The sequence below is a fragment of the Dendropsophus ebraccatus genome, chromosome 9 (assembly GCF_027789765.1).
Source record: "Dendropsophus ebraccatus isolate aDenEbr1 chromosome 9, aDenEbr1.pat, whole genome shotgun sequence".
NCBI classification, from domain to species: Eukaryota; Metazoa; Chordata; class Amphibia; order Anura; family Hylidae; genus Dendropsophus; species Dendropsophus ebraccatus.
The window spans coordinates 49,318,720-49,344,534 of NC_091462.1; the positions used below are offsets into that span (position 1 = coordinate 49,318,720).

General features: G+C 44.2%; 1 protein-coding gene across 1 annotated transcript; it reads left to right on the forward strand.

Annotated features, from left to right (window-relative positions):
* The first annotated feature begins 3,191 nt into the window (after positions 1-3,191).
* Positions 3,192-24,202, forward strand: POFUT2 (protein O-fucosyltransferase 2). The gene is made up of 9 exons (XM_069983255.1): positions 3,192-3,389; positions 8,570-8,820; positions 18,149-18,293; positions 18,671-18,781; positions 18,865-18,931; positions 20,777-20,902; positions 21,946-22,126; positions 22,487-22,610; positions 22,950-24,202. The coding sequence occupies exons 1-9, from the start codon at positions 3,253-3,255 to the stop codon at positions 23,101-23,103; spliced, it is 1,296 nt and encodes a 431-aa protein (XP_069839356.1). The 5' UTR covers positions 3,192-3,252; the 3' UTR covers positions 23,104-24,202.
* The last annotated feature ends 1,613 nt before the right edge of the window (positions 24,203-25,815 follow it).

Consider the following 25,815-nt stretch of genomic DNA (forward strand, 5'->3'; position numbering starts at 1 on the left):
TGCAATAAAAAAAAAACATGACAGTTACACTTTAACCCTTTAAGGACATGGCCCATTTTCGTTTTTACGTTTTCGGTTTTTCCTCCTTGTGTTTAAAAGGTCATAGCACTTGCATTTTTCCACCTAGAAACCCACATGACCCCTTATTTCTTGCGTCACTAATTGTACTTTGCAATTACAGGCTGAATTTTTGCATAAAGTACACTGCGAAACCAGAAAAAAATTCAAAGTGTGGTGAAATTGAAAAAAAAAAACGCATTTCTTTTATTTGGGGGAAATGTGTTTTTACGCCATTCGCCCTGGGGTAAAACTGACTTGTTATGCATGTTCCTCAAGTCGTTACGATTAAAACGATATATAACATGTATAACTTATATTGTATCTGATGGCCTGTAAAAAATTCAAACCGTTGTTAACCAATATACGTTCCTTAAAATCGCTCCATTCCCAGGCTTATAGCGCTTTTATCCTTTGGTCTATGGGGCTGTGCGAGGTGTCATTTTTTGCGCCATGATGTGATCTTTCTATCGGTACCTTGATTGCGCATATACGACTTTTTGATCGCTTTATATTACATTTTTTCTGGATTTGATGCGACCAAAAATGCGCAATTTTGCACTTTGGGATTTTTTTGCGCTGACGCCGTTTACCGTACGAGATCAGGAATGTGATTAATTAATAGTTCGGGCGATTACGCACGCGGCGATAGCAAACATGTTTATTTATTTATTTGTTTACTTTTATTTAAAACCTGGGAAAAGGGGGGTGATTCAGACTTTTATTAGGGGAGGGGGCTTTTTACTATTAACAACACTTTTTTTTTTTTTTTACACATATACTAGAAGCCCCCCTGGGGGACTTCTAGTATATACACTGTGATCTCTCATTGAGATCTCTGCAGCATAGATATGCTGCAGAGATCAATGAGATCGGCACTCGTTTGCTTTCGGCTGCTGCAGCCGAAAACGAACGAGTGCCGAGCCGAGGACGGCGCCACCTTGGACGCGTCCCCGGCCGGCATCAGTAACGGAGATCACTCCTCCGGGACAAGGTCCCGGAGGAGCGATCTCCCCCACTAGACCCCAGGGAAACGTTGCCTCCGGTAATCGGAGGCAGCTGTCAACTTTGACAGCTGCCTCCGATTAGCTAATTAGCGGGCACAGCGATCAGACCGTGCCCGCTAATAGCAGCGGTCCCGGGCTACTCGCGGCACCCGGGATCGCGGCACTTCAAAGCGGGGCCGCCGCGCAGCCCCGCTTTGAAGTGCAAGTGAGGACATATGACGTACGCATACGTCCTATGTCCTTAAGAGGTTAAGGGTGTCCGTCACAAATGTAAACCTATGGGTCCGGAAATCCATCCGTATTTCCTGATAAGAAATCCGAACAGATTTTCCAGATGTTTAAGGCCTTAGCCTTATAAGTGCCAAGTTTTAGTAGATATTCAAATAAGCCCTGGGAGCCCACTAGATGTTCTTCTCTGCTGCAAGAGTTCAGCAATGTTCTGCCGCTTTACTTACTAGCACCACCACTATTTCCACTGTCGAAAGAACAATTGCAAGTGTTTAGGCAGAATTTTGCTGGACTCTTGCAGGAGAAAGGAGCACCCAGTGTGCTCTCAAAGCTAATTATAAAATCTACTAAAACAGCCATACCTTGGCACTTGTAAAGCTTGCATCGATACTTACTGTTACCAGACTCCCCGTCTCTTTGTACAGATGTCATGCCCTTCTCCTCAGGCTCTGCCATTATGCTCCAGAAATTAAACCTATGGGGAGGAATAACAAACATGTTACCACAATATAAGCTGCAGGAATAACAAACATGTTACCACACTATAAAAAAAATATATAAATAAAACACACAAGTGAACCAGAGATCTGCCATTCAGACCTAAGATGACTCCCTTTCCTAATAAATAAGCCATCCCTCAGCACTCGTACTTGCAGCAACAATCTACTACAACTAGGCTTAGAGGGCAACTAGACCAATGTTTTAGTCCATGGGAGTCTGGCTGCCAAAAGTCACTGCAATAATGTGGAGAAGTGTGCGGGCTCAGCAATATCTCACTACATTGTTAAGTGCTCACTGAATATGGCTTCCATATACTTCATTCGTCCCAGACAAATTACAAAACGGTAATAATGTTTACTCTAACCATGACGCTACCATGGTGTGGTGCCATGATGGAACCATTAAAGTGACTGTACCACCAGGCCCAGGCTGAAGCACTGGAGGCGGCCAACGCACCCCAAGTGGGAAGAAACCCCAGCCCCTCCTTGACGTGATTCCATTAGAATCAATGGAACCCTATCATAGAGGGGCTAGGGTTTCCTCCCACTAAGGGTGGGTCGGCCGCCTCCAGTGCTTCAGCCTGGGCCTGGTGGTACAGTCACTTTAAAGTGAATGTACTATCAGGTCTGGGCTGAAGCACTGGAGGCGGACTGACCCACCCCCAGTGGTCTGGGCTAGGGTTTCCTCCCACTAAGGGTGGGTCGGCCGCCTCCAGTGCTTCAACCTGGGCCTGCTGGTACAGTCACTTTAAGCTGCCAAAAGTCCATGTTGTACAAGGTGCCACGAGCACTGTTGGCTGACAAACATATAGCATCAACGTTCACCTAGCATTAGTAATATCACGACACCAGAGTTCGATACAGATACCAACTTTTTTATTTTGATGATCAATACCAATTCGATACTTAATAAGAATAAAAAAAAAAACACACACACAACTATAGAAATATAATTCCCCCCCAACCCTGCAGAACAACACATAACATTGCTGCCACACACCTCTGACCCCGCAGAACATTGCGTAACAATGCACCTACAGCCACCTGATCCTGCAGAACATCACACAGTGCAGCAACAGAACCCTGACCCTGCAGAACATCACATAACAGTGCACCAACATACTTATGAACCTGCAGAACATTACATAACAGTGCACCCCACAAAACTCTCACTCTGCAGAACATCACATTACAGTGCACCCCCACACCCTGCAGAACATTACATAACAGTGCACCCCACAAAACTCTCACTCTGCAGAACATCACAGAACAGTGCCCTCAATGTGGCTTACCCCCTGTTGATTGTATACACTGCACGGACTCTACTGCCGCCTCATAAAAAGCCTAGCAGACGGAAGATAGCTCCTCCCTCACATGAGACTGGTCACATGGGCATGACGTCATCAAAGGTCCTTCACACCTACCTCTGGGAATTCCGTTCTAGCCTCCACAGGCAGGATATGGCGGCCGGGTTCCTGGCTCTTAGGTCCTTGTTCTTCTCCCTCCTGTTATCCGCGGTCTGGGGCAATCAGGGGGAGTTCAGTCCCGGACACTCGGTGGGCTCCCTGCCTGTTGGTGCCGTCGCAGCTGAACGCAGGTACTTATGACTAGTCCTGAGGGCTGGAGACGTGGCACTTACTGTACTATGCGTGTATGTGTGTGCCGGACACTGCACTCTGTCATGCCTCATAGGGAGGTGGGGAGCGCCTCATGTGGAATACCCTGGAACTGCACCAGTACACCCAAGGGGCAGATATATGGAACACGGTGCGTTCTCCATAGCAACCACCCCCAGCACACTTCTCATGGGCTCTTCTGCTCTAGAAAATAGAAGATGTGCTCTGGGCAGTTTTAAAAACCTTCCCCAATGTTATAATAGGTGAGGTGCACATATATTAGGTGAGGTGCACATATATTAGGTGAGGTGCACATATAATAAGTGAGGTGCACATATATTAGGTGAGGTGCACATATAATAGGTGAGGTGCACATATAATAGGTGAGGCGCACATATAATAGGTGAGGTGCACATATATTAGGTGAGGTGCACATATATTTGGTGAGGTGCACATATATTAGGTGAGGTGCACATATAATAGGTGAGGTGCACATATATTAGGTGAGGTGCACATATATTAGGTGAGGTGCACATATATTTGGTGAGGTGCACATATAATAGGTGAGGTGCACATATAATAGGTGAGGTGCACATATATTAGGTGAGGTGCACATATATTTGGTGAGGTGCACATATATTAGGTGAGGTGCACATATAATAGGTGAGGTGCACATATAATAGGTGAGGTGCACATATATTAGGTGAGGTGCACATATAATAGGTGAGGTGCACATATATTAGGTGAGGTGCACATATATTTGGTGAGGTGCACATATATTAGGTGAGGTGCACATATAATAGGTGAGGTGCACATATATTAGGTGAGGTGCACATATATTAGGTGAGGTGCACATATATTAGGTGAGGTGCACATATAATAAGTGAGGTGCACATATATTAGGTGAGGTGCACATATAATAGGTGAAGTGCACATATAATAGGTGAGGCGCACATATAATAGGTGAGGTGCACATATATTAGGTGAGGTGCACATATATTTGGTGAGGTGCACATATATTAGGTGAGGTGCACATATAATAGGTGAGGTGCACATATATTAGGTGAGGTGCACATATATTAGGTGAGGTGCACATATATTTGGTGAGGTGCACATATAATAGGTGAGGTGCACATATAATAGGTGAGGTGCACATATATTAGGTGAGGTGCACATATATTTGGTGAGGTGCACATATATTAGGTGAGGTGCACATATAATAGGTGAGGTGCACATATAATAGGTGAGGTGCACATATATTAGGTGAGGTGCACATATAATAGGTGAGGTGCACATATATTAGGTGAGGTGCACATATATTAGGTGAGGTGCACATATAATAAGTGAGGTGCACATATAATAGGTGAGGTGCACATATAATAGGTGAGGTGCACATATAATAGGTGAGGTGCACATATATTAGGTGAGGTGCACATATATTAGGTGAGGTGCACATATAATAGGTGAGGTGCACATATAATAGGTGAGGTGCACATATAATAGGTGAGGTGCACATATAATAGGTGAGGTGCACATATAATAGGTGAGGTGCACATATAATAGGTGAGGTGCACATATAATAGGTGAGGTGCACATATAATAGGTGAGGTGCACATATAATAGGTGAGGTGCACATATATTAGGTGAGGTGCACATATAATAGGTGAGGTGCACATATATTAGGTGAGGTGCACATATATTAGGTGAGGTACACATCATAGGTTATAATAGGTGAGGTACACATCATAGGTTATAATAGGTGAGGTACACATCATAGGTTATAATAGGTAAGATGTGCACATATCAGGTTATAATAGGTAAGAGGCACACGTATCATAGGTTATAATAGGTAAGAGGCACACGTATCATAGGTTATAATAGGTAAGAGGCACACATATAGGTTATAATAGGTAAGAGGCACACATATAGGTTATAATAGGTAAGAGGCGCACATATGATAGGTTATAATAGGTAAGAGGTGCAGGGCCGTCTTAACAGTATTATGGGCCCCTGGGCAGAGGTGCGAATTGCCCCCCCCCCCAACCGCCACCATCAAATCCCCCACATCTTATGCATATAGTGCCCCCCATAGTAGCTAATCCCCCCATATAGTGCCCCCCATAGTAGCCAATCCCCCCATATAGTGCCCCCCATAGTAGCCAGTGCCCCCCATAGTAGCCAGTGCCCACATAGTAGCCAGTGCCCCCCATAGTAGTCAGTGCCCCCCATAGTAGTCAGTGCCCCCCATAGTAGCCAGTGCCCCCCACAGTAGCCAGTGCCCCCCACAGTAGCCAGTGCCCCCCACAGTAGCCAGTGCCCCCCACAGTAGCCAGTGCCCCCCACAGTAGCCAGTGCCCCCATAGTAGCCAGTGCCCCCATAGTAGCCAGTGCCCCCATAGTAGCCAGTGCCCCCCATAGTAGTCAGTGCCCCTCATAGTAGCCAGTGCCCCCCACAGTAGCCAGTGCCCCCCACAGTAGCCAGTGCCCCCCACAGTAGCCAGTGCCCCCCACAGTAGCCAGTGCCCCCCACAGTAGCCAGTGCCCCCCACAGTAGCCAGTGCCCCCATAGTAGTCAGTCCCCCCCAAAACAACAAACCAGTTGCTCACCTGTCCGGCGGCCCCAGCAGCTGATGTCTCCCGGCAGCGCACCACTCCCGACATCCTCCGGGCACAGGCAGTGGGGTACAGAGAGACTGCCTGTGCTGGAAGTGACCTGCTGCACGACACATCCAGGACACAGGCAGCGTCTCTGTACCCCGCTGCCTGTGCCCGGAGGATGACGGGAGTGGCGCGCTGCCGGGAGACATCAGCTGCTGGGGCCGCCGGACGGGTGAGTTCCTGGACTGCCCGCCCCTTCTATCGCCGCTTAGCTGAGTCGATCAGAAGCCCAGGAAAGTGCTGCTCATTGCACTTTTCTGGGCTTCTGATCGGCTATCAGCTGAGAAGCGATAGAAGGGGCGGGCGGAGGGGGTGGCTCAGGGCAGCTCACTATGCATATGCATAGTGAGCGGTAATACAGGGGGCGGGCGGGGCGGCTTCCTTGCGGTGCTCAGCCCTGCTTGGGAGCCGTCTTTGCTTTATAGGACGCACTTAGTTTTATAAGTGCGTCTTATAAAGCTAAAAATACAGGTGTGTCCCAGAGGGCAGGGGCCCCCTAGGACGCAAGGGCCCCCGGGCAGCCGCCTACCCTGCCCAATGGGTAAGACGGCCCTGAAGAGGTGTACATATCATAGGTTATAATAGGTGAGGTGCATATATCTGCTTCAGGGCTTAGATAGAAATCTCAGCTGCCAATCAGCATTTGTAACTAATTAAAGGGCTATTTCATGAAGTATACAGCTGTCACTCTCACAGAACTTTGTTCCCAAGCACTTCCGGGTTCACAGTCAGCACAGGGATATGCCTGCTCAGTCCATCAGTGAGGGGCATGTTGCTGTTGCCGGTGATTCGCTGAGGGGCAATTCCTGTGCTAACCCCGGAAGTGTTGAACCGCATGACCAGAGCTCTGTGAGAATGCAGCATCGGTGGCCATACACAACTTGACTTTGTTTTTGTTTGTTTTTTAGCTCTTGCCTGATGAAATAAAAAAAAAAAAAACACTTCCTGGAATGCCCCCTTAAGGCTGTATTCAAATATCGAGTGTACGCTGTATGTTGTTTGTGCTTCAAGCTGTTAATAAAATGTGCAGCTGAGAACACTGTACATGTGAATATTCCATAAAGCAGGTTTCTTCTGTTCTCCATCCTGTGGAAAAGCTACAACTCCTATCATGCCCTAAGGGCCCATTTACAAGGAAAGATTATCTGACAGATTATCTGCCAAAGATTTGAAGCCAAAGCCAGGAATGGATTTGAAAAGAGGAGAAATCTCAGGCTTTCTTTTATGACCTGATCTTTGTTTATAGTCTGTTTCTGGCTTTGGCTTCAAATCTTTGTCAGATAATCTGTCAGATAATCTTTCTGTGTAAATGGACCCTAACAACTGATTGACTCTCTGATATTTGTTGTTGGGCAAGGAGGGCTCTCGGACATTTCATTGGAGCTGCACCTATCCGCAGCTTAGATTCTGCAGTTGCTATTGACTAAAGCATCAAGGTTTTTAACCCTTTCCCGTAACTGTACGTCCTCGCGCGTGTGCGGGCGTTCAGAGCCCAGGGGGGCTTCTAGTATATGTGTATTAAAAAAAAAAAAAAAAGGATTGTCATTAGTAAAAAGCCCCCTCCCCTAATAAAAGCGATATAAGCCTGGGAATAGAGCGATTTTAAGGAACGTATATTTGTTAACAATGGTTTGATTTTTTTACAGGCCATCAGATACAATATAAGTTATACATGTTATATATCGTTTTAATCATAACGACTTGAGGAACATGCATAACAAGTCAGTTTTACCCCAGGGCGAATGGCGTAAAAACACATTCCCCCCAAATAAAAGAAATGCGTTTTTTTTTTCAATTTCACCACACTTTGAATTTTTTTCTGGTTTCGTATACTTTATGCAAAAATTCAGCCTGTCATTGCAAAGTACAATTAGTGACGCAAAAAATAAGGGCTCATGTGGGTCTGTAGGTGTAAAAATGCAAGTGCTACGGCCTTTTAAGCACAAGGAGGAAAAAACGAAAACGCAAAAACGAAAATTAGCCTGGTCCCGAAGGGGTTAAATGACCGTCATTGGAGTTATTCCTGATCCCAGTCGCTACCTGATAGCAGCCGCCACCTCTCCAGCTTTTGCAACACTACAACTCCCATCATGTCCTAACAGCCTACAGCTGTTGCGGCATGGTGGAAGTTGTGTTACTCAGGTGTCCATTGAAATCAGTGGTCATTGTAATGCACAGACGTGTCAGGTACTGTATAGTAAGTATTTACAGCACCTACTAGATGGCAGTCCCAGATGGATCATCATGGTCTTTGAATCGCTTGTAACTTTTCTGTCTACAGACACAGAGAGCAGTTGCCATAATTAATAATTTCTTCATTGCATTTTAGACATTGAAGGAAGTGACAGATTGTTCTCACATATGAGGAATGGGAATCTTATTATATATTTCAGGATATAGTTTCTGGTATTTTGTAAGATATATTGATCAGTGGGAGAGATGTTTGTTTTTGCCTTTTATAAGAATAAATTTTGATAGAGGCTCTGGTCTTTGTATTTCGCAGGTACCTGCTGTATGATGTGAACCCTCCAGAAGGATTCAACCTGCGCAGAGATGTATATATTCGCATGGCTTCACTTCTGAAGACTTTACAGAAGAGCTCAGATTTGGTGCTGGTTTTACCCCCATGGGGTCGCCTCTATCACTGGCAGAGTCCTGATATACATCAAATGCGGATTCCCTGGTCTGAATTCTTTAATATTAACAGTTTGAACAAAAATATCCCTGTAATTGAATATGAAGATTTCTTGGCAGGTATATATCACACCATTACATGTATCTTATTAAAGGGGAACTATCAGCAGGTTAGACGAACCTAACCTGCTGATAGCTCCCTAATGTGCATGGGGCAGTGAGGATGAAGGTAAGTCTCTAACCTTCATCTACAGCACCATTGCCATGCAGTTTTGTAGTGTAAATCTGTGTCTGGTAAGGGCGTTTGGAGCCGTAGGTGCAGGGCTACCACTGCCCACAGCGCCAGCCCTCCCCTTCTAATGATTATCAGTGGAGCAGGTCGGCCAGGGACGATTCGGTGCTCTGGGGGCCTTACCAGACACAAGATTACACTACAAAATGCACGGGAACAGTGCCAAGGATGAAGGCAAGAGACATACCTTTATCCTTAGCGCCCCATGCACAGTATGTGTAATAGCAAACACAGCAAATGGGGAACAAGGAGCAAGCGAGCGCTGACATGACAGGTCAGTGCTTGCTTGCGCCCTCATATCGGGCCATGTAATAGTACCCTTACATTCGTCTAACCTGCTGATAGTTCCTCTTCAAGGTTTTCACACTTTCTTTGCAAGCTTTATTTGGTTGCACTACACCTACAGATTGTATGTAGACGACCATTGTTGTCTCTCACGACTATGGCCTTTTTACGTTTTCCAAAGTCCTTTTCTCTTTTTAGAAAAAAAAAGAAAAATTGGCATCACATCTATGACTATGTTCACACTGCAGGTTGCACGCTGCTTGTGGCTTAAGTACATACAAAAAAACAGAAGGTGCAACAGCAACCAACAGGTGCAAGGACTTACCGTATATACTCCTCCCAGCGTACACACGGCACACCTGCTCTGTAGATATTGAAAAGTGAGGAACTTAGCAAACTGTTTGATCAAACAGAGTGTACCATGTCGCCACGTTAAGGCGTCCCCAGAGAGCTTACAACTGGGCAGATAGGAGCCAGATCAGGGGCGTAGCTAGAGGTTCAGCCTAGGGGGGGCGAGTGAGTCTCAGTGGGCCCCCAACCGGGACTGGGTGGAAGAAGGAGCGCAGGAGAAGACCTGCAACATGCTTAGGTAAAGCATGGTGCTTATGAAATTGTCGGTCGCCCGCCGCGCATCGCTATTCCACGCAGCGATGCGCGGTTGGTGCCCGATGATTTTAGGTTTGAACCTAAGTAAATGACCAGCCGATGACACAATCATGGGCTGATCGTTGTCTATATTCCACGGAGCGATAATCGGCCTAATCAGGCAGATTCGGCCGATTATCGGTCTGTGGAATAGGACCCTCACATTGTGAGCCTGACTTACGTATTTTTCAAGCACAGAGCATGACTGGATCACGCTTGTTCTCCTGATTGTTACGGGTCTGAGTGTTCAAAACGATCAAAACTTTTGACATGTCTCTATGACGTCTCTATGACATGTCTAGAGTCTTTTAAAACAACAGTGAAACTTGAAGGCCATGCCGAACACTAAAAATACTACTACTCCAAATCCTAAGGGCTTATTCCTACGCTCCACGCACGCTCCGTAAACACATAAACAAACTGACACATGATGCCCGGAACTCCGAACTCCACACACATCGTTTGTATTTATGGACCATGAATGGAACGTGGGAATAAGCCATTCTTTTGTGTATGCTTAAAGGCCCTGTGCTGGAAATACAGATATATCCCAATTCTTAAAGGGAACCAGTATTACATACATCATATACACACACACACTGTATATATTACATACATCATATACACACAACACTCACACTGTATATATTACATACATCATATACACACAACACACACTGTATATATTACATACATCATATACACCCACACACTGTATATATTACATCCATCATATACACAACACACACTGTATATATTACATGCATCATATACACACAACACCAGGGCCGTCTTACCCATTGGGCAGGGTAGGCGGCTGCCCGGGGGCCATTGCGTCCTAGGGGGCCCCTGCCCTCTGGGACACACCTGTATTTTTAGCTTTATAAGACGCACTTATAAAACTAAGTGCGTCCTATAAAGCAAAGACGGCTCCCAAGCAGGGCTGAGCACCGCAAGGAAGCCGCCCCGCCCGCCCCCTGTACTACCGCTCACTATGCATATGCATAGTGAGCGGCCCTGAGCCACCCCCTCCGCCCGCCCCTTCTATCGCTTCTCAGCTGATAGCCGATCAGAAGCCCAGGAAAGTGCAATGAGCAGCACTTTCCTGGGCTTCTGATCGACTCAGCTAAGCGGCGATAGAAGGGGCGGGCAGTCCAGGAACTCACCCGTCCGGCGGCCCCAGCAGCTGATGTCTCCCGGCAGCGCGCCACTCCCGTCATCCTCCGGGCACAGGCAGCGGGGTACAGAGACGCTGCCTGTGTCCTGGATGTGTCGTGCAGCAGGTCACTTCCAGCACAGGCAGTCTCTCTGTACCCCACTGCCTGTGCCCGGAGGATGTCGGGAGTGGCGCGCTGCCGGGAGACATCAGCTGCTGGGGCCGCCGGACAGGTGAGTAACTGGTTTGTTGTTTTGGGGGGGACTGACTACTATGGGGGCACTGGCTACTATGGGGGGCACTGGCTACTGTGGGGGGCACTGGCTACTGTGGGGGGCACTGGCTACTATGGGGGCACTGGCTACTATGGGGGCACTGGCTACTATGAGGGACACTGGCTACTATGGGGGCACTGGCTACTGTGGGGGGCACTGGCTACTGTGGGGGGCACTGGCTACTGTGGGGGGCACTGGCTACTGTGGGGGGCACTGGCTACTGTGGGGGGCACTGGCTACTATGGGGGCACTGGCTACTGTGGGGGGCACTGGCTACTATGCGGGGCACTGACTACTATGCGGGGCACTGACTACTATGGGGGGCACTGGCTACTATGTGGGCACTGGCTACTATGGGGGGCACTGGCTACTATGTGGAGCACTATATGGGGGGATTGGCTACTATGGGGGGCACTATATGGGGGGATTGGCTACTATGGGGGGCACTATATGCAAAGATGTGGGGGATTTGATGGTGGCGGTTGGGGGGGGGGCAATTCGCACCTCTGCCCAGGGGCCCATAATACTGTTAAGACGGCCCTGCACAACACTCACACTGTATATATTACATACATCATATACACACAACACACACACTGTATATATTACATCCATCTTAAACACACAACACTCACACTGTATATATTACATCATATACACACAACACACACACACTGTATATATTACATATATCATATACACACACACACACTGTATATATCATACACACACACACACACACACACACTGTATATATTACATACATCATACATGAGGTTCTGCAGCAGCTGAGGTGTATGATGAAGTTCTGCAGCAGCTGAGGTGTAATATGATGTTCTGCAGCAGCTGAGGTGTATTATGAGGTTCTGCAGCAGCTAAGGTGTATGGTGAGGTTCTGCAGCAGCTGAGATGTATGATGAGGTTCTGCAGCAGCTGAAGTGTATTATGATGTTCTGCAGCAGCTGAGGTGTATTATGAGGTTCTGCAGCAGCTAATGGTGTATTATGAGGTTCTGCAGCAGCTGAGGTGTATTATGAGGTTCTGCAGCAGCTGAGGTGTATCATGATGTTCTGCAGCAGCTGAGGTGTATGATGAGGTTCTGCAGCAGCTGAGGTGTATTATGATGTTCTGCAGCAGCTGAGGTGTATGATGAGGTTCTGCAGCAGCTGAGGTGTATTATGATGTTCTGCAGCAGCTGAGGTGTATAATGAGGTTCTACAGCAGCTGAGGTGTATTAAGAAGGGAAGCAGTGCTACACAGACATCATAATACACCTCAGCTGCTGCAGAACCTCATAATACACCACAGCTGCTGCAGAACCTTATAATACACCTCATCTGTGTAGTTCTGCTTCTGTCTACACCTGGGACCCTGACAACTGTACTGCCAATACTGCCCTGATGGCGGCCCTGATTTGTCCCCTCCATATTACACATATATATATAGGGAATAAAACACATGGACACAGGATAAAAATATATCTGTTTTTTTAATAAATATTTCTAATGCTTCAAAATTCAGTAGGAATGAGATGAGAAGCCGGTGATGGCATCTGTGTGATGAGGATGGAGGGCGCTCTACCAGATGTGTCGGCTGCTGGTTGTCTCCTGTATCAGGGTCTCCTCACCGGATGAGTCTTCAGGAGGGTCTCAGATGTTATAGAGGATATTGGGAAACTGCAAGGAAATCAGAGAGAGATAAGTAACTATATATTGTCATTTACAGATTTATAGAACAGTCTGATGGGAGGAGGAGGTCATCGGGGAAAGGTCTTACCTCTAGATGGTCCCATGGTGGTATAGTCTAGATGGTACTGCTGGTATACATGATATAGATGGTATTGGTGGTATAGATGGTATTGGTGGTATAGATGGTACTGATGGTGTTGTTGGTATAGATGGTATTGGTGGTATAGATGGTATTGGTGGTAAAGATGTTACAGGTGGTATGGATGGGACAGGTGGCATAGATGGTGCAGATGGTACAGGTTGCACAGAGGGTCCATTTGATGTAATAAGGACATTCAGCGGCTGAGGTCGGTCATGATGCAGGATCCATCAGCATCATAGCTGAACTTCATCCTCTTTGGCTCAACTGACACCATTTCTACATCATCCGGAAACTGCCGGCCTTCCACCTCCATGTCCTCTACTGTGTCCTGGTGCGTCCGCTTCAGAGCCCTCCTTGCTGTCTGAGGCGGGTTCGCTATCCAGGGTGGTTGAACCAAGGGTGCTTTAGGTGCCGTCTCCAGCTTTCGCTTTCCTTTCTTCAACGTCATCGTCGACCTCCTTCTCCTTCCAGAGCCAGCATAGACTGACACCGCTGTCAGGGCCAGAGCCCTCTTTTGATGACATCACTCACATTCTACATCACTCTCACTTCTACATCACAATGCATAGATTATGACATCACCAGCAGTGGGAACATTCCGTGACCTGCAGCAGCCTCCTCCACATCCAGGATATGTGTATACTATATACAGGGGGTATAATACAGGATATGTGTATATTATGTACAGGAGGTATAATACAGGAAATGTGTATATTATATACAGGAGGTATAATACAGGATATGTGTATATTATATACAGGAAGTATAATACAGGATATGTGTATACTATATACAGGAGGTATAATACAGGATATGTGTATACTATATACAGGAGGTATAATACAGGAGATGTGTATATGATACAGGATATGTATATACTATATACAGGGGATATAATACAGGAGATGTGTATATTATATACAGAGGTATAATACAGGAGATGTGTATACTATATACAGGGGTATAATACAGAAGATATGAATATTATATACAGGGGGTATAATACAGATGTGTATATTATATACAGGGGGTATAATACAGGTGATGTGTATATTATATACAGGGGTATAGTACAGGAGATGTGTATATTATATACAGGGGGTATAATACAGGAGATGTGTATATTATATACAGGGGGTATAATACAGGAGATGTGTATACTACGTACAGGGGGTATAATACAGGAGATGTGTATATTATATACAGGGGTATAATACAGGAGATGTGTATATTATATACAGGAGGTATAATATAGGAAATGTGTATATTATATACAGGGGTATAATACAGGTGAGATGTATATTATATACAGGACAGGGGCGTAGCTAGAGGTTCAGCCTAGGGGGGGCGAGTGAGTCTCAGTGGGCCCCCAACCGATTGTTACCCATAGGGAACCTCAGTAGGTGACAATGCTTTCTGAATAATAAAGGGTATTTTCTACTACATTATTCATAGCAAACAGGGACTGAGAACAGTGGGAAAGACTTTCTACATTTCACATATATAACCATGTAAAAATTAAAGGGGCTATCCGCTGAAGCTATGGCGCTGAATTAGTCATCCATCCATCCATCCATTCTTCTATCTCTTTATCTCATATCTATCTGTCTAATATCTATTTGGCAGCATGAGGACTACACCACAGCTGATGGTCAGTGACCAAATTAGCAACACCCGCAGTACCAATACAGTAAATGTATAGTACAAATGTTGGGTAATAACATGCAGTTCAAGGCAAGTATACTAAATAACCTATATACAAAAGAGCCAGACTACTGCAACATAACTAAATGGAATAATTACTTTATTAATCCATTGAAACAATATCAGCTCCAATAATCCTGGTGTACAGGGTGTATGAGAGCAGCCAATTTATGCCACCATGTAGTATTTAGACCCAATTTTATCCCTCATATAGTTCACAGGTTCCTTCTATGCTCTCATATAGTAAAAAGGTCACCATCTATACGCTAACATTGTAGATTATCCCCCCTAGTTCCTCCCTGTGCACCCCATATAGTAGTCACGCCCCTCTGTACCTTCATGTTGAAATTCAGTTTTTTGTGCCCCAACATAGTTATTATTTTCCTCTGCTTCCATGTAGTAGTAGTTAGGGCCCTCTGTGCCTTTATACAGAAGTTTGACCCTCCTCTGTGCTTTTATCTAGTATTTAAACCTCTCTGTGCAGGCAATCCCCCCCCCCCCCCCAAAAAAAAAAAAGAATGTTGTATCCTCCATGTAGGCATCCTCTCCAGCACCATCTCATGTAGATAATCCCTCCCCCTGGTATGTATTCCCCATGCAGTCACACCCTTCCCCAGCAGTAATCTCCCTGGTGGTTAGACCCACCACCACCACTGTGAGTAGACTGTACCTCTAAATTAGGTACTACCTTTTCAGTTATCCAGCACATCCCATACCCCAACCCCCATAGATAACCTCCTTCCCAGGAATTAGCCCCACCCACATAGGTCTTCTCCTCTATTACTAAGTGAAAATATCCATACTTACCTGCAGTGTGGTTGCAGTACTGTAGTCTTCTCACTGTAGCTCTCTTCCTGCTCTGTGAGCGCACGAGTGACATCACTCATGTCCCACAGCTCTAAGGGAGGGAACGGCCTCTTGTGGCCACAACAGTGATTGGCAGGGTGGAGAGCCAATGCTCTCCTCGCCTTTTCAATCATCCTGCAGCATTCGGCTATGTTCACACTAAGTAAAACTACGGCTGTTGTTGCCGATGGCAACAACGGCCATAGTTTTTGTGCAGTGCAACACAGCCTATTGAGCAATGGCATCCCGGCCGGAGCGTACACACATTGTATACGCTCCGGGCGGAATCTGTGCGGCCCCGCAAATAACTGACAGGTCAGTTTTCTGCGGGCGGAATTCAGTGAATTCCGGCCGCAGAAAGACCTGTCAGTTCACACAGTGAAGCGAGCAGCAACGGCCACTTGCTTCACTGTGTGCTATGGGGAGCTCTGATGCAGGCGCACGCTGATGCGCCCGCATCAGAGCTCTGCTGCCGGAAAGATCATCCAGCCGGTACTTAAGTACCGGCTGAGATGATCTGGCCAGAGACCGGCCGTTCCGTGACCCGGCCGGGGTCACGGAACGGCCGGTCTCATACGTAGTGTGAACATAGCCTTCAACTGTATGTTCTCCTCACATACAAGCGCATACAGCTAAATTGTCAGACACAACATTTGGTAGCCATGTGGGCCCCCCAGAAGCACTGGTTGCTGTCCAGGGGTAACCTACAGCCAATAGACATTTGTTAAGTCTGTCTGCAAAAGCAATAGCTTTGGCGGACAGAATTAACTGGCCAAATCTTCAGTGGGCCCCCTGCCTGTGTGGGCCCGGGAGCGGCCGCCCCCTCTGCCCCCACCAAATTACGCTACTGAGCTAGATGATCTCTTTTTATAGCAGCCTTGGGACATGGGTGGAGTGCAAGCCAAAAGGAGGTAGCCACACCCCCCACATTCAACAGAAAAAAAGAAAAATTGGCAACACATCTATGTGGCTTAAGTACATACAAAAAAGGAGTAGTATATACGTTAAGCCCTTGCACCTGTGGGTTGCTGCTGCACCTTCTGTTTCTTTTCTCTTTTAAGACATTGTAGATAGTTACACTGGAAAGTCATAGGCTATATTCACAGGGTTTTGGACCTTTTTTTTTTTTTTAATATTTACCCTTTTGTACTAATGTGTATGCGCCAGAATTCTGGGGGAACGGTGCTTTGAGGGCCAAGGAACTTCCCATCAGGCACCAAATGTACCAATTTGCATATTCTTTTAGAAACATTAACAGGGCTACAGGGACATTCAAATGAACCTGCTGATATTTTCCCTTTAAATGCTGTTTGGCCATTTTCCTCCCTAAATAGGTCTGGTTTGCAAATTGTATGAAAGCATTTGTTGAAAGGGAGATGAAATGCAAGAAAATGCTAAAAAAAAGACAAAATGGCTGAAGTTTTCTGCCATTTCTTCAAGAAAAATGTCCAATCTTGAGGCTGAAAATACAGACCAAAAACCCACAGGGGTTGGTTACATTCAATGTATTTTTTTAGTTTTTATTTTATTTTTATTTTTATGTTTAGTTTCCATAAAGCACATGCTAATCCGCAGTGTATATGCAGATAATGTGAGCAGGAATTGTATATCAAATTATTTCAGCGGGGGGATTTATAAAGTTTTCCTGTCACAAGGAACCCATCCCAGTCTAGTTGCAGGAGATTGGCTCTAGTGCATGTTTATTCTATGGACGCTGTCTCCTTCAGCAACATGGAAAAGGCTGACACCTCTCCTGCCCATAGCAATCAGTGGCGATCTGAACACACAGACCTCAACTGATTGAATCTTTTGATTTGACATGTCAAAAGTTTTATTGTTAAAGTGTCACTGTTTAAATTTTGAAGCTCTTCCCCCTGTCTTCATGGTTTTCTATGGAGAGAGGACGGGTAGAGGGAGATGAGGCACCAAAACAGGACAACAAAGAGTTAATTTACAGCTACATCACCGAGCTATCTCCTCTGAAGTCAGCACTAACCTCTCTGACCTCTGAATAGAGGCTTTCACACAGCTCCCACTGTGTAATCCTTTGTTCTCTGCTGCCGACTAAACTCCCTCCTTCTCCTCCCCTCTCTATAGAGCAGACAGGACCCGACTGTGTAAAAGAGTCGAGATTTCCTGATAATGAGCAGTAAATAAGAGGGGGGGACCTGGAGAAAGGCTTTTTACATGCAGATAATAGCATATTTGCCTAATAAACCCAATTACAAAGTTTCTTAAAATCGCCTGGACTATTGATTTCTGCTAAATAAATAAATTACAAAACATGTTTTTTTTCTCCTCTTTAGACAAATGACAATTAAAAAAGACATTGTGCAAACTGCATGAACCTTTATTCTAAACCTTGTTGTATTACATGTATTGTTTTTGAAGTAACTGCATTTTCTCAATTCTTAGAATCTGGAGGGCCGTTCATTGAGCAGGTATATGTACTACAAGGCTATGCTGAGGGGTGGAAGGAAGGCACATGGGAAGAGAAAGTGGACCAGCGACCATGTATAGATAAGCTCATGTACTCTGAGGACAAGTATGGATACTACAGGTATATATTTTATATTCTTCTATATTTTGTGAATATTGCAAAAAAAAACCTGTCTGCTAAATACATGTTAAATTTACAAAACTGCCCTTTTTCATATTAAGTAATTGTTCTGGAGTGATTTCCTGCTGTGTTCATGAGACGACATTGCAGTGAAAAGGGGCACAGTAACATCTTCTAGTTCTGTATGTCACAGTAGTGTTCCAAATAATGTGCCACTTGTTTAAAAACTCTGTAAGGGATCCCAGTGACACACAAACATTGCCACATTACAACTTATATGTAAGTTTGCCCTGTGGTGCATTTTTAATGGCATTGCCATCTAGTATGCTGCTCATGAAAAGAATATGATTACTGCATGATTGTGTTTTTATTTGCAGGGGATGGTTCTGGGGCTATGAAGAAACCAGGGGTCTGAATGTTAGTTGCCTTTCAGTACAAGGATCTGCTTCTATCATGGCACCGATACTGCTGAAGAACACCACTGCAAGGTGAGAGGACCACTACCCCATTACATAGAGTTTACCCTGATGTCCCAGCAGTCACACTAACAGCTTTTCTTTTCCATCTTTAGGTCCATAATGTTAGACAGAGCTGAAAATCTTCTCCATGACCACTATGCAGGAAGAGATTATTGGAATGTGTGTATATGAACAAATTCCATTCAACCTGGATATCCGTATTGTGAGCCAATATTTATGTGTGTGTATATGTACATGTATATGTGTATGTTTACATGAAGGAGCTGCCCATTATATGCCCACACTTTGTGTTTTCAGTGAACCTGGAGGTTTATGTGATAATATAAGAAAAAGGACTTCAGTGATACAATAATTATAGTGGTTTTCTCTCCATGATATCCTAAGGCATGACAAAACTGGGCACTGCAAATGTTCTGCTGTAAGGGTGCGTTCACACTGAATAAAACAGGCAGGACTCCGCTCTGAATTCCTCCTGCCTCAGTGTGTCAATGGGATGCCTCGCGCCTCCGCTCTCAGCCGCTCTCTTCAAAGAATTGACATGTCAGTTCTTTTAGCGGACACACTGGGAAGGTGGGATTCCACGGCGGGGCTCCACCTCGAAATTCCCCCTGAATATACCTTTAAAGCTTTTGTCCATGATTATATTTAATTGCTAAGGATAAGAGAATTCAGATCTGCAAAGGTCAGCTGACCTGCTGCATCTTTGACAACTTTGTTCTTACTAATTAGCACTAGAGATCAGCGAACCTCGAGCAGGATCGGGTTTGTGCAAACCTGAACTCTCTGCATTTGGCTATGCAGCCTATGTCTGTGTCCATGTTTTCCAGGCATCCTTAGGGCTGCTTCCAACTTTCTTAGCCACCAGTAATCAAATGCAGAGAGTTCAGGTTCAGACAAACCTGATCCTGCTCGAGGTTCAGTCATCTGTAATCAACACCATAAAGTGAATCATTTGGGTAAGCCTCATGACCCGCTGATACAGTGTGCTAGCTAATGTATGTATTGATGCATGTAATGTTGTATTGATGCATCTTGGTCCGTGTTCTTGGAGGCTTTATTCTCTCCCCCCCCCCCCCCCCCCCCCCCCAAAAAAAAAAAAAAACTATTTCACGTGGTCCATCAGTGTAAGGTGTAAGAGAGGCATGTGCCATTATTCTTGCCATGCTTGTCTGTTATGCTTGCCATGCCCCTCCCCTGAGACGTTATTCACAATCCACTCTTTAATTGACACACAAGACTCACTTGCTAGCGGCGACTGTGCATACACCGTCAATGCAACGCTTATGCTGTCACTGAGTCAGTCTCCTAGCCTTGCAGACTCACTACAGTGAAACAGGTGAAGTGGTAAGGAGGGACAAGATGCAGACTCCTTGTGGGGATTGTAGTTTTCTGACAGTATGTATACAAGCAGTAGAAATTTTATGCACACAGTTAGAAAGCCACATTTCCCACAAAGGCCTGCAGCTCAGCGGTGTCTGTTGCGCCCCAGCAGAGCCCTGTGTCATGCCTCAACCCATCCTGCGGTGTTCTGCTATGGCTTTTTTAATATTATTGTGATAAGGGCCATTTTTAAAAACCACATCATCCTCTTCTAGACAAGACAAGCATTTGTATATGAAAAGCATTTAGGAACATCATTATGGTAATGTATACTAATTTTCTCTATCACATGGGGTAAGTGCAGTCAGTTGTCTTAGTTTAAGCTTAAATGTTGGCTAAAAATATGCCACTTTTGCTAAATATGGGCACATGGGCTTTGCAGGTGTACTGTGTAAGTGAATGCCATTAATATTGTTTTTTAAATGTGTGTAGTTAGTCTTTCTGCCGTCAGACTGTTTTCTCCTATGTGAGAGCAACAAAATATGGCGACCCATCCTCAATATTTCTTGTGCCTCTTTGGCTAATGTCCTGTCCCCACTCTGTCCTTATATTGGGCAGTATAGTCTGATAAAAGATTAGTTTTCATAGTAAATTATTATTGCCTGAATATATTTCTGTCTGCAGACACGTCGCAGTATGGTGTTTGCTCAGCATCTGAGGATAGTCGGGGATGAGTTCCGGGCCAACTTTCTTCAGTCTAATGACGAAGCTGATAAAACAATATTCCACGAAGACTGGACAAAAGTGAAGGTAATGAATTTCTTATTACTTTGGGTAGAACCTAAAAGTCTGACTTGTCTTTTTTAGGGCCTATAGCATCACTACCAATTAACAAAACTTTAAATATCTCATAAAGATATGGCAAACATTTAAAGGGGTTATCTAGCGCTGTCTCCAGATTGGGTGGGGTTTGGAACTCAGTTCCATTGAAGTAAATAGAGCTTAATTGCAAACCACACCTTAACTGGAGACAAGAGAGGGGGGAAAAGTGGCCATGTTTTTGTAGCGCTGGATAACCCCTTTAACATTTTAATGGGTAAGGGTGTTCAGACCCCACCGCCATCACCTCCACTCATGAAAATGAGCTAGGAGAGGCACTTGGCTGAGCGCTTCTATGCCTGGCTTGCTGTAGGAGTCTATAGTATAGTAAACAAAATACAGAAGGGCAGCGCTCCATAGCGCGGATCAAAGGTATAGCAGAGTATAGAGGCACAACACTCGTCAAAGCATGTATAAAGGACCGCAGCCACTCCCGCTATCCCAAAGGAATGATATGCATAAAAACCTCCAACACCAACGAAGCACGGATCAAAGGGCGCAGGTCCGGGAAGAATGGAATAAATATTGACGTATAAAATATTTATTGAGACCGCACCAGTTCCTTTCTCAAGAGTCATAATGTTCTGCAGACAAACCTTTCTCAAACTTCACATTTCTCCGTACCTTTTCTGTTCTGGATGCACTTTAGCTCCTCAGCAAAACGATGAAACCAGAGAGGTTAAGCTCACGATGTACAGTACACAAACTGTTATTTCTGGTTGCATCAATAATCTTGCCTCAGGAACACATGCTGTAACCTTGGACAAAAAAAGTATAGTAGTACTGTGAGTCGGGGAGAGATGCGCTCTGCACAGCACTTTTCCCAGCTCATTCTACTGATCAGTGGGGGTCTGAAAACCCAGGCTCCGACCAGTCAGTTTCTTAACATGTCTTATTTTGTGATATTTCAAGAGTTTGTTAAATGACAGTAATGCTTTAATTGTTATAAAGTGTTCCCATTGATTCTTCTATAGGAAAAGCCTAGAGCACCACTAGGGGGACCTTATCTTGGTGTTCACCTTCGAAGAAAAGACTTTATATGGGGGCATAGAGAAGATGTACCCAGCCTACAACGGGCAGCAGAAGAAATTCACAGTCTTTTGAAGAAACTAAAGCTCAAAAAGGTTTTTATCGCAACAGATGCAGACCGACAAGGCAGGTGTTAAGCTTATTTTCAGTTTATTCAGGATTTATATACACCTTTTTATAAGTCCTGAAATATCTCCCAATGTATGTGCTGGATATAAACCCTGATTTATGCCATACAATTGCACTTGTCATCTATGCATCAGGTCTGTAGACATTTCCAGCATATGCAGTAGTAGTATGTGGTGTGTAAACGAATAAAACCGAAGGGGGCGATGTATGAAACTTTTCTTAAACCATGGCACGTTGTATTTTTTGTATGTTTTTTGATTGCACTTATGGTTAGGAGCTTTATTATTTTATTTATCAATGCAATTGTGAAGAGCATAAAGATAATCGGCTAATAAATAAATTTTTTTTTTTTGCTAGACCTTGAAGAGCTGCGAAAGTTAATTCCTGAAATGGTGAGGTTTGAGCCCACCTGGGAAGAGTTAGAGATGTACAAGGACGGAGGGATTGCAATTATAGACCAGTGGATCTGTGCGCATGCCAGGTAACATACACAAGTTTTCTTCATCCTACTTAAACAAAAGTTTGAGTTGGGTCCTAAATTCACTAGAAGGCTTTGTTCCAGCTAGTTACAGAATCCCTTTTTATTTTACTAGATAGGTTTAGATATAACCAGTTCGGTGGTGAAGGGTGGTTGGTGTAATCCAGCTTTGAGTAGAACACTCCCTGAAAAAGGTCACACTTTTTATACCAAAGCCCATGACCAGAATTTTCAATGTTGGGAACTTTTATTAGAATTACAAACGATAACAGGAATTATCAGACAGCTCTTAAATTATTATGAATGAATATATTGCATTATTCTGTTTCTGATTCTTCACAGATACTTCATTGGTACCTCTGTCTCCACTTTCTCATTTCGCATTCATGAAGAGAGAGAGATTTTAGGCTTTGACCCAAAGACAACCTACAACAGGTTTTGCGGCGACAAAGAAAAAAACTGTGAGCAGCCCACACACTGGAAAATTGTCTACTGACCTAACGAGACTAGTAACGATTGCCCTAGAAGGCACATCAAGGGCTGGACTATGTATTATATACTGTAAAGCTGTTACTTGCTATGGCTTTAAGGGAACACATCATTATGCTGTCTAAGGCTGGGACTACATGGCGACTTGTGACCACACAACATTAGATTACAATGATTTAATACGACGTCACAACTAATTATAGTGAATGTGGTTACGCTGTGAAAGTTATCCTGACAAATCCAAACCTGCTGGATTTCATTGTGTTTAGTTGTGATTTTAGCCTTGTGACATTGCTGTGATCTCAGGTCACATAGCCACAGGTCTTTGTGTAGCACCGGATTAATTCTCCCGGGATTCTCATGGGATATCTGTAATGGCTCTCAGTTAGAGCTTCATTAGGCATAGACTGTAGAAGCTCTTATGTGTACACCACTAACACAGGTTACATAAACAGGGATTGACACATTTTATAATAACTTAAGATGAGAAAAAATGTAAAATGATTCTAAACAACTGGTGCCAAGAATAAATCTATGATATACATTAACAATGTGGGTTGCTGAAAGCTGCTCATAAGGCACAAATATGTTCACATGGGTCTTGGTGTGATAGGTCTGTATTCTAGATCTTTAGTAAAACCACATTCAGTATTCACAATGTCTTTAGTTTCTTTACCCTAAAGAATACAGTATTCTGTGTAATCAAATTATAACTCTTTCTCCCTATAAATGATATATTGGGCCCCCACCACACACTGTGCCAACGTTAACCAGAGATCTCTTCAGTATTATGGTAAAAGTGCCACTTACCATGTTAAGTGTTGCAGGTTACCTAATGGCAATTCTTTACCGGAGAATACCAATCTTGCTCTTTTCACTATGAGCTCGCTGGATCTGTGCAGTCTGATTGGTGCAGTTTATAACTTCAGGTACACACATTCTACACATATGTCACTAGTAAATAATTCTAAAGCGTTTATGTTTTATTCTGTGATGACTGCCCCGATGCCGAAAGGACACTTGTTTTTAAGTGGGACTTGGAAGCAGTAAATCTGTCCTGTCTATACCTCAAATGTTTTTATAAGTCAATAAAAGTCTTCTAATAATTTTATCTCTTTTATTTAAAGGGGTATTACTAATGAAAGGGTAAACATGGCCATCAAAAGGTATTTCTGTTCACCAATAAATAAAGAAATATTCGATATTAACAGTACCGAGACTATTCTGTGGTTTACATACTCTCTAAAAAATGGTTATTACCAAACCAAAATTATAAGCTAAAACATTTATAAACCATATAAACCAAGCAGACAGAGCAGGTGTCTTTCTCATATGATAAATACATGCCATAAAGAGAAGGGATATTTAAGTGTAATATGGTGGTTAGTGGGTAAACATTTACATAACTGTATATGGTGGGAGTAGGCCTATCCCGTTCTTATGTTTCTGGTAAGTTTTCCATGCTGACCATATAGAATAAAAACGTTTACTGCCTCTGCTTAGTTGATACTAAGTAAAGATAACATAGCGCATTTGAAAGCATTCCTCCAAGTTTGTACTGTGAAGGTTTTACCTAATTCTGATCTGTATCCTTGTACAATTGTACCATAACTATAATATTATGACCTATCCAGCTTTGTACAGGTAAGTCTGGAACTACACACGCTAAAAGCTGTAAGGTGTAAAGTATACTGACAATTTAGTATTACTAAATTTATGGGCCAAATCCCAACATACAATATCTGCCTTAAATAATAGGGAGATGTTCTTAGGGATTGGCACACTCCAGAAGCCAAAAAACAACATGGTACGCAGATCAGAGCGTTCCATCAATTGGCATTCTATAATCGCCCATGGAGATTCTGTGAGGTTACGCCACCAAGCTCGAAGTTGGGAAACAAGTGTAGCCACATAATGTAGTCTGGTGTCTGGAAGGCCCACTCCTCTGGCCAATTTATGTAATAAGAACCATGTGGGGTAAGCAAGGTTTCCTATTTTGCCAAACATATGTAGAAAGGACAATGGAAGGTGATTAGGCAGCGTGTGGTATAGATATAACAACAGCAACATCATTTTATAGGCCGCTATCCTACCTAGCCACGATAATTTGTAAAAACTCTTCTTGCATTGTTTCAAGGAAGGGAAGGTAATTACACATAAACAAATTCTAACATGTGGCCATCTAAGTGGATCTAGCACTTTTTGTTGTGTTAGGGTGAGTTGACACTACGGAATCCGCTCAGAGGAGTTCCCGGCGGATTCCGGCGCATCTCCACCCGTCCCATAGACTCAATTCTATGGGTGGGCGAATTCCGCTATCTGCCGAAAGAATTAACATGTCAGTTCTTTTGGCGGAATCGGCCCGGCCATAGAATGGTTTCTATGGGACGGATGGAGATGCACGCCGCCGCAAGTGGGAACAAGCGATGGAATCAGCCGGAACTTCTCTGTGCGAATTCCGTAGTGTGAATAACACAACAAAAAGTGCTAGATCCACTTAGATGGCAATGCCAGCAATGCAGAAATCCTTGAATGGCACATGAATAAAGAATCACATAACTCCGTTTGTGTGTGGTATTGCACCTAAGTTCCATTGAAATGAATGGAGCCAAGTTGTAATACCACGCACAACCTTAGGACAGCGGTGGTGCTCATTTTGAAGAAAGCATCTGTTTTTTTGTGATTATGTATGTGGGTTTTTTTTTATTAGGCTTAGGAC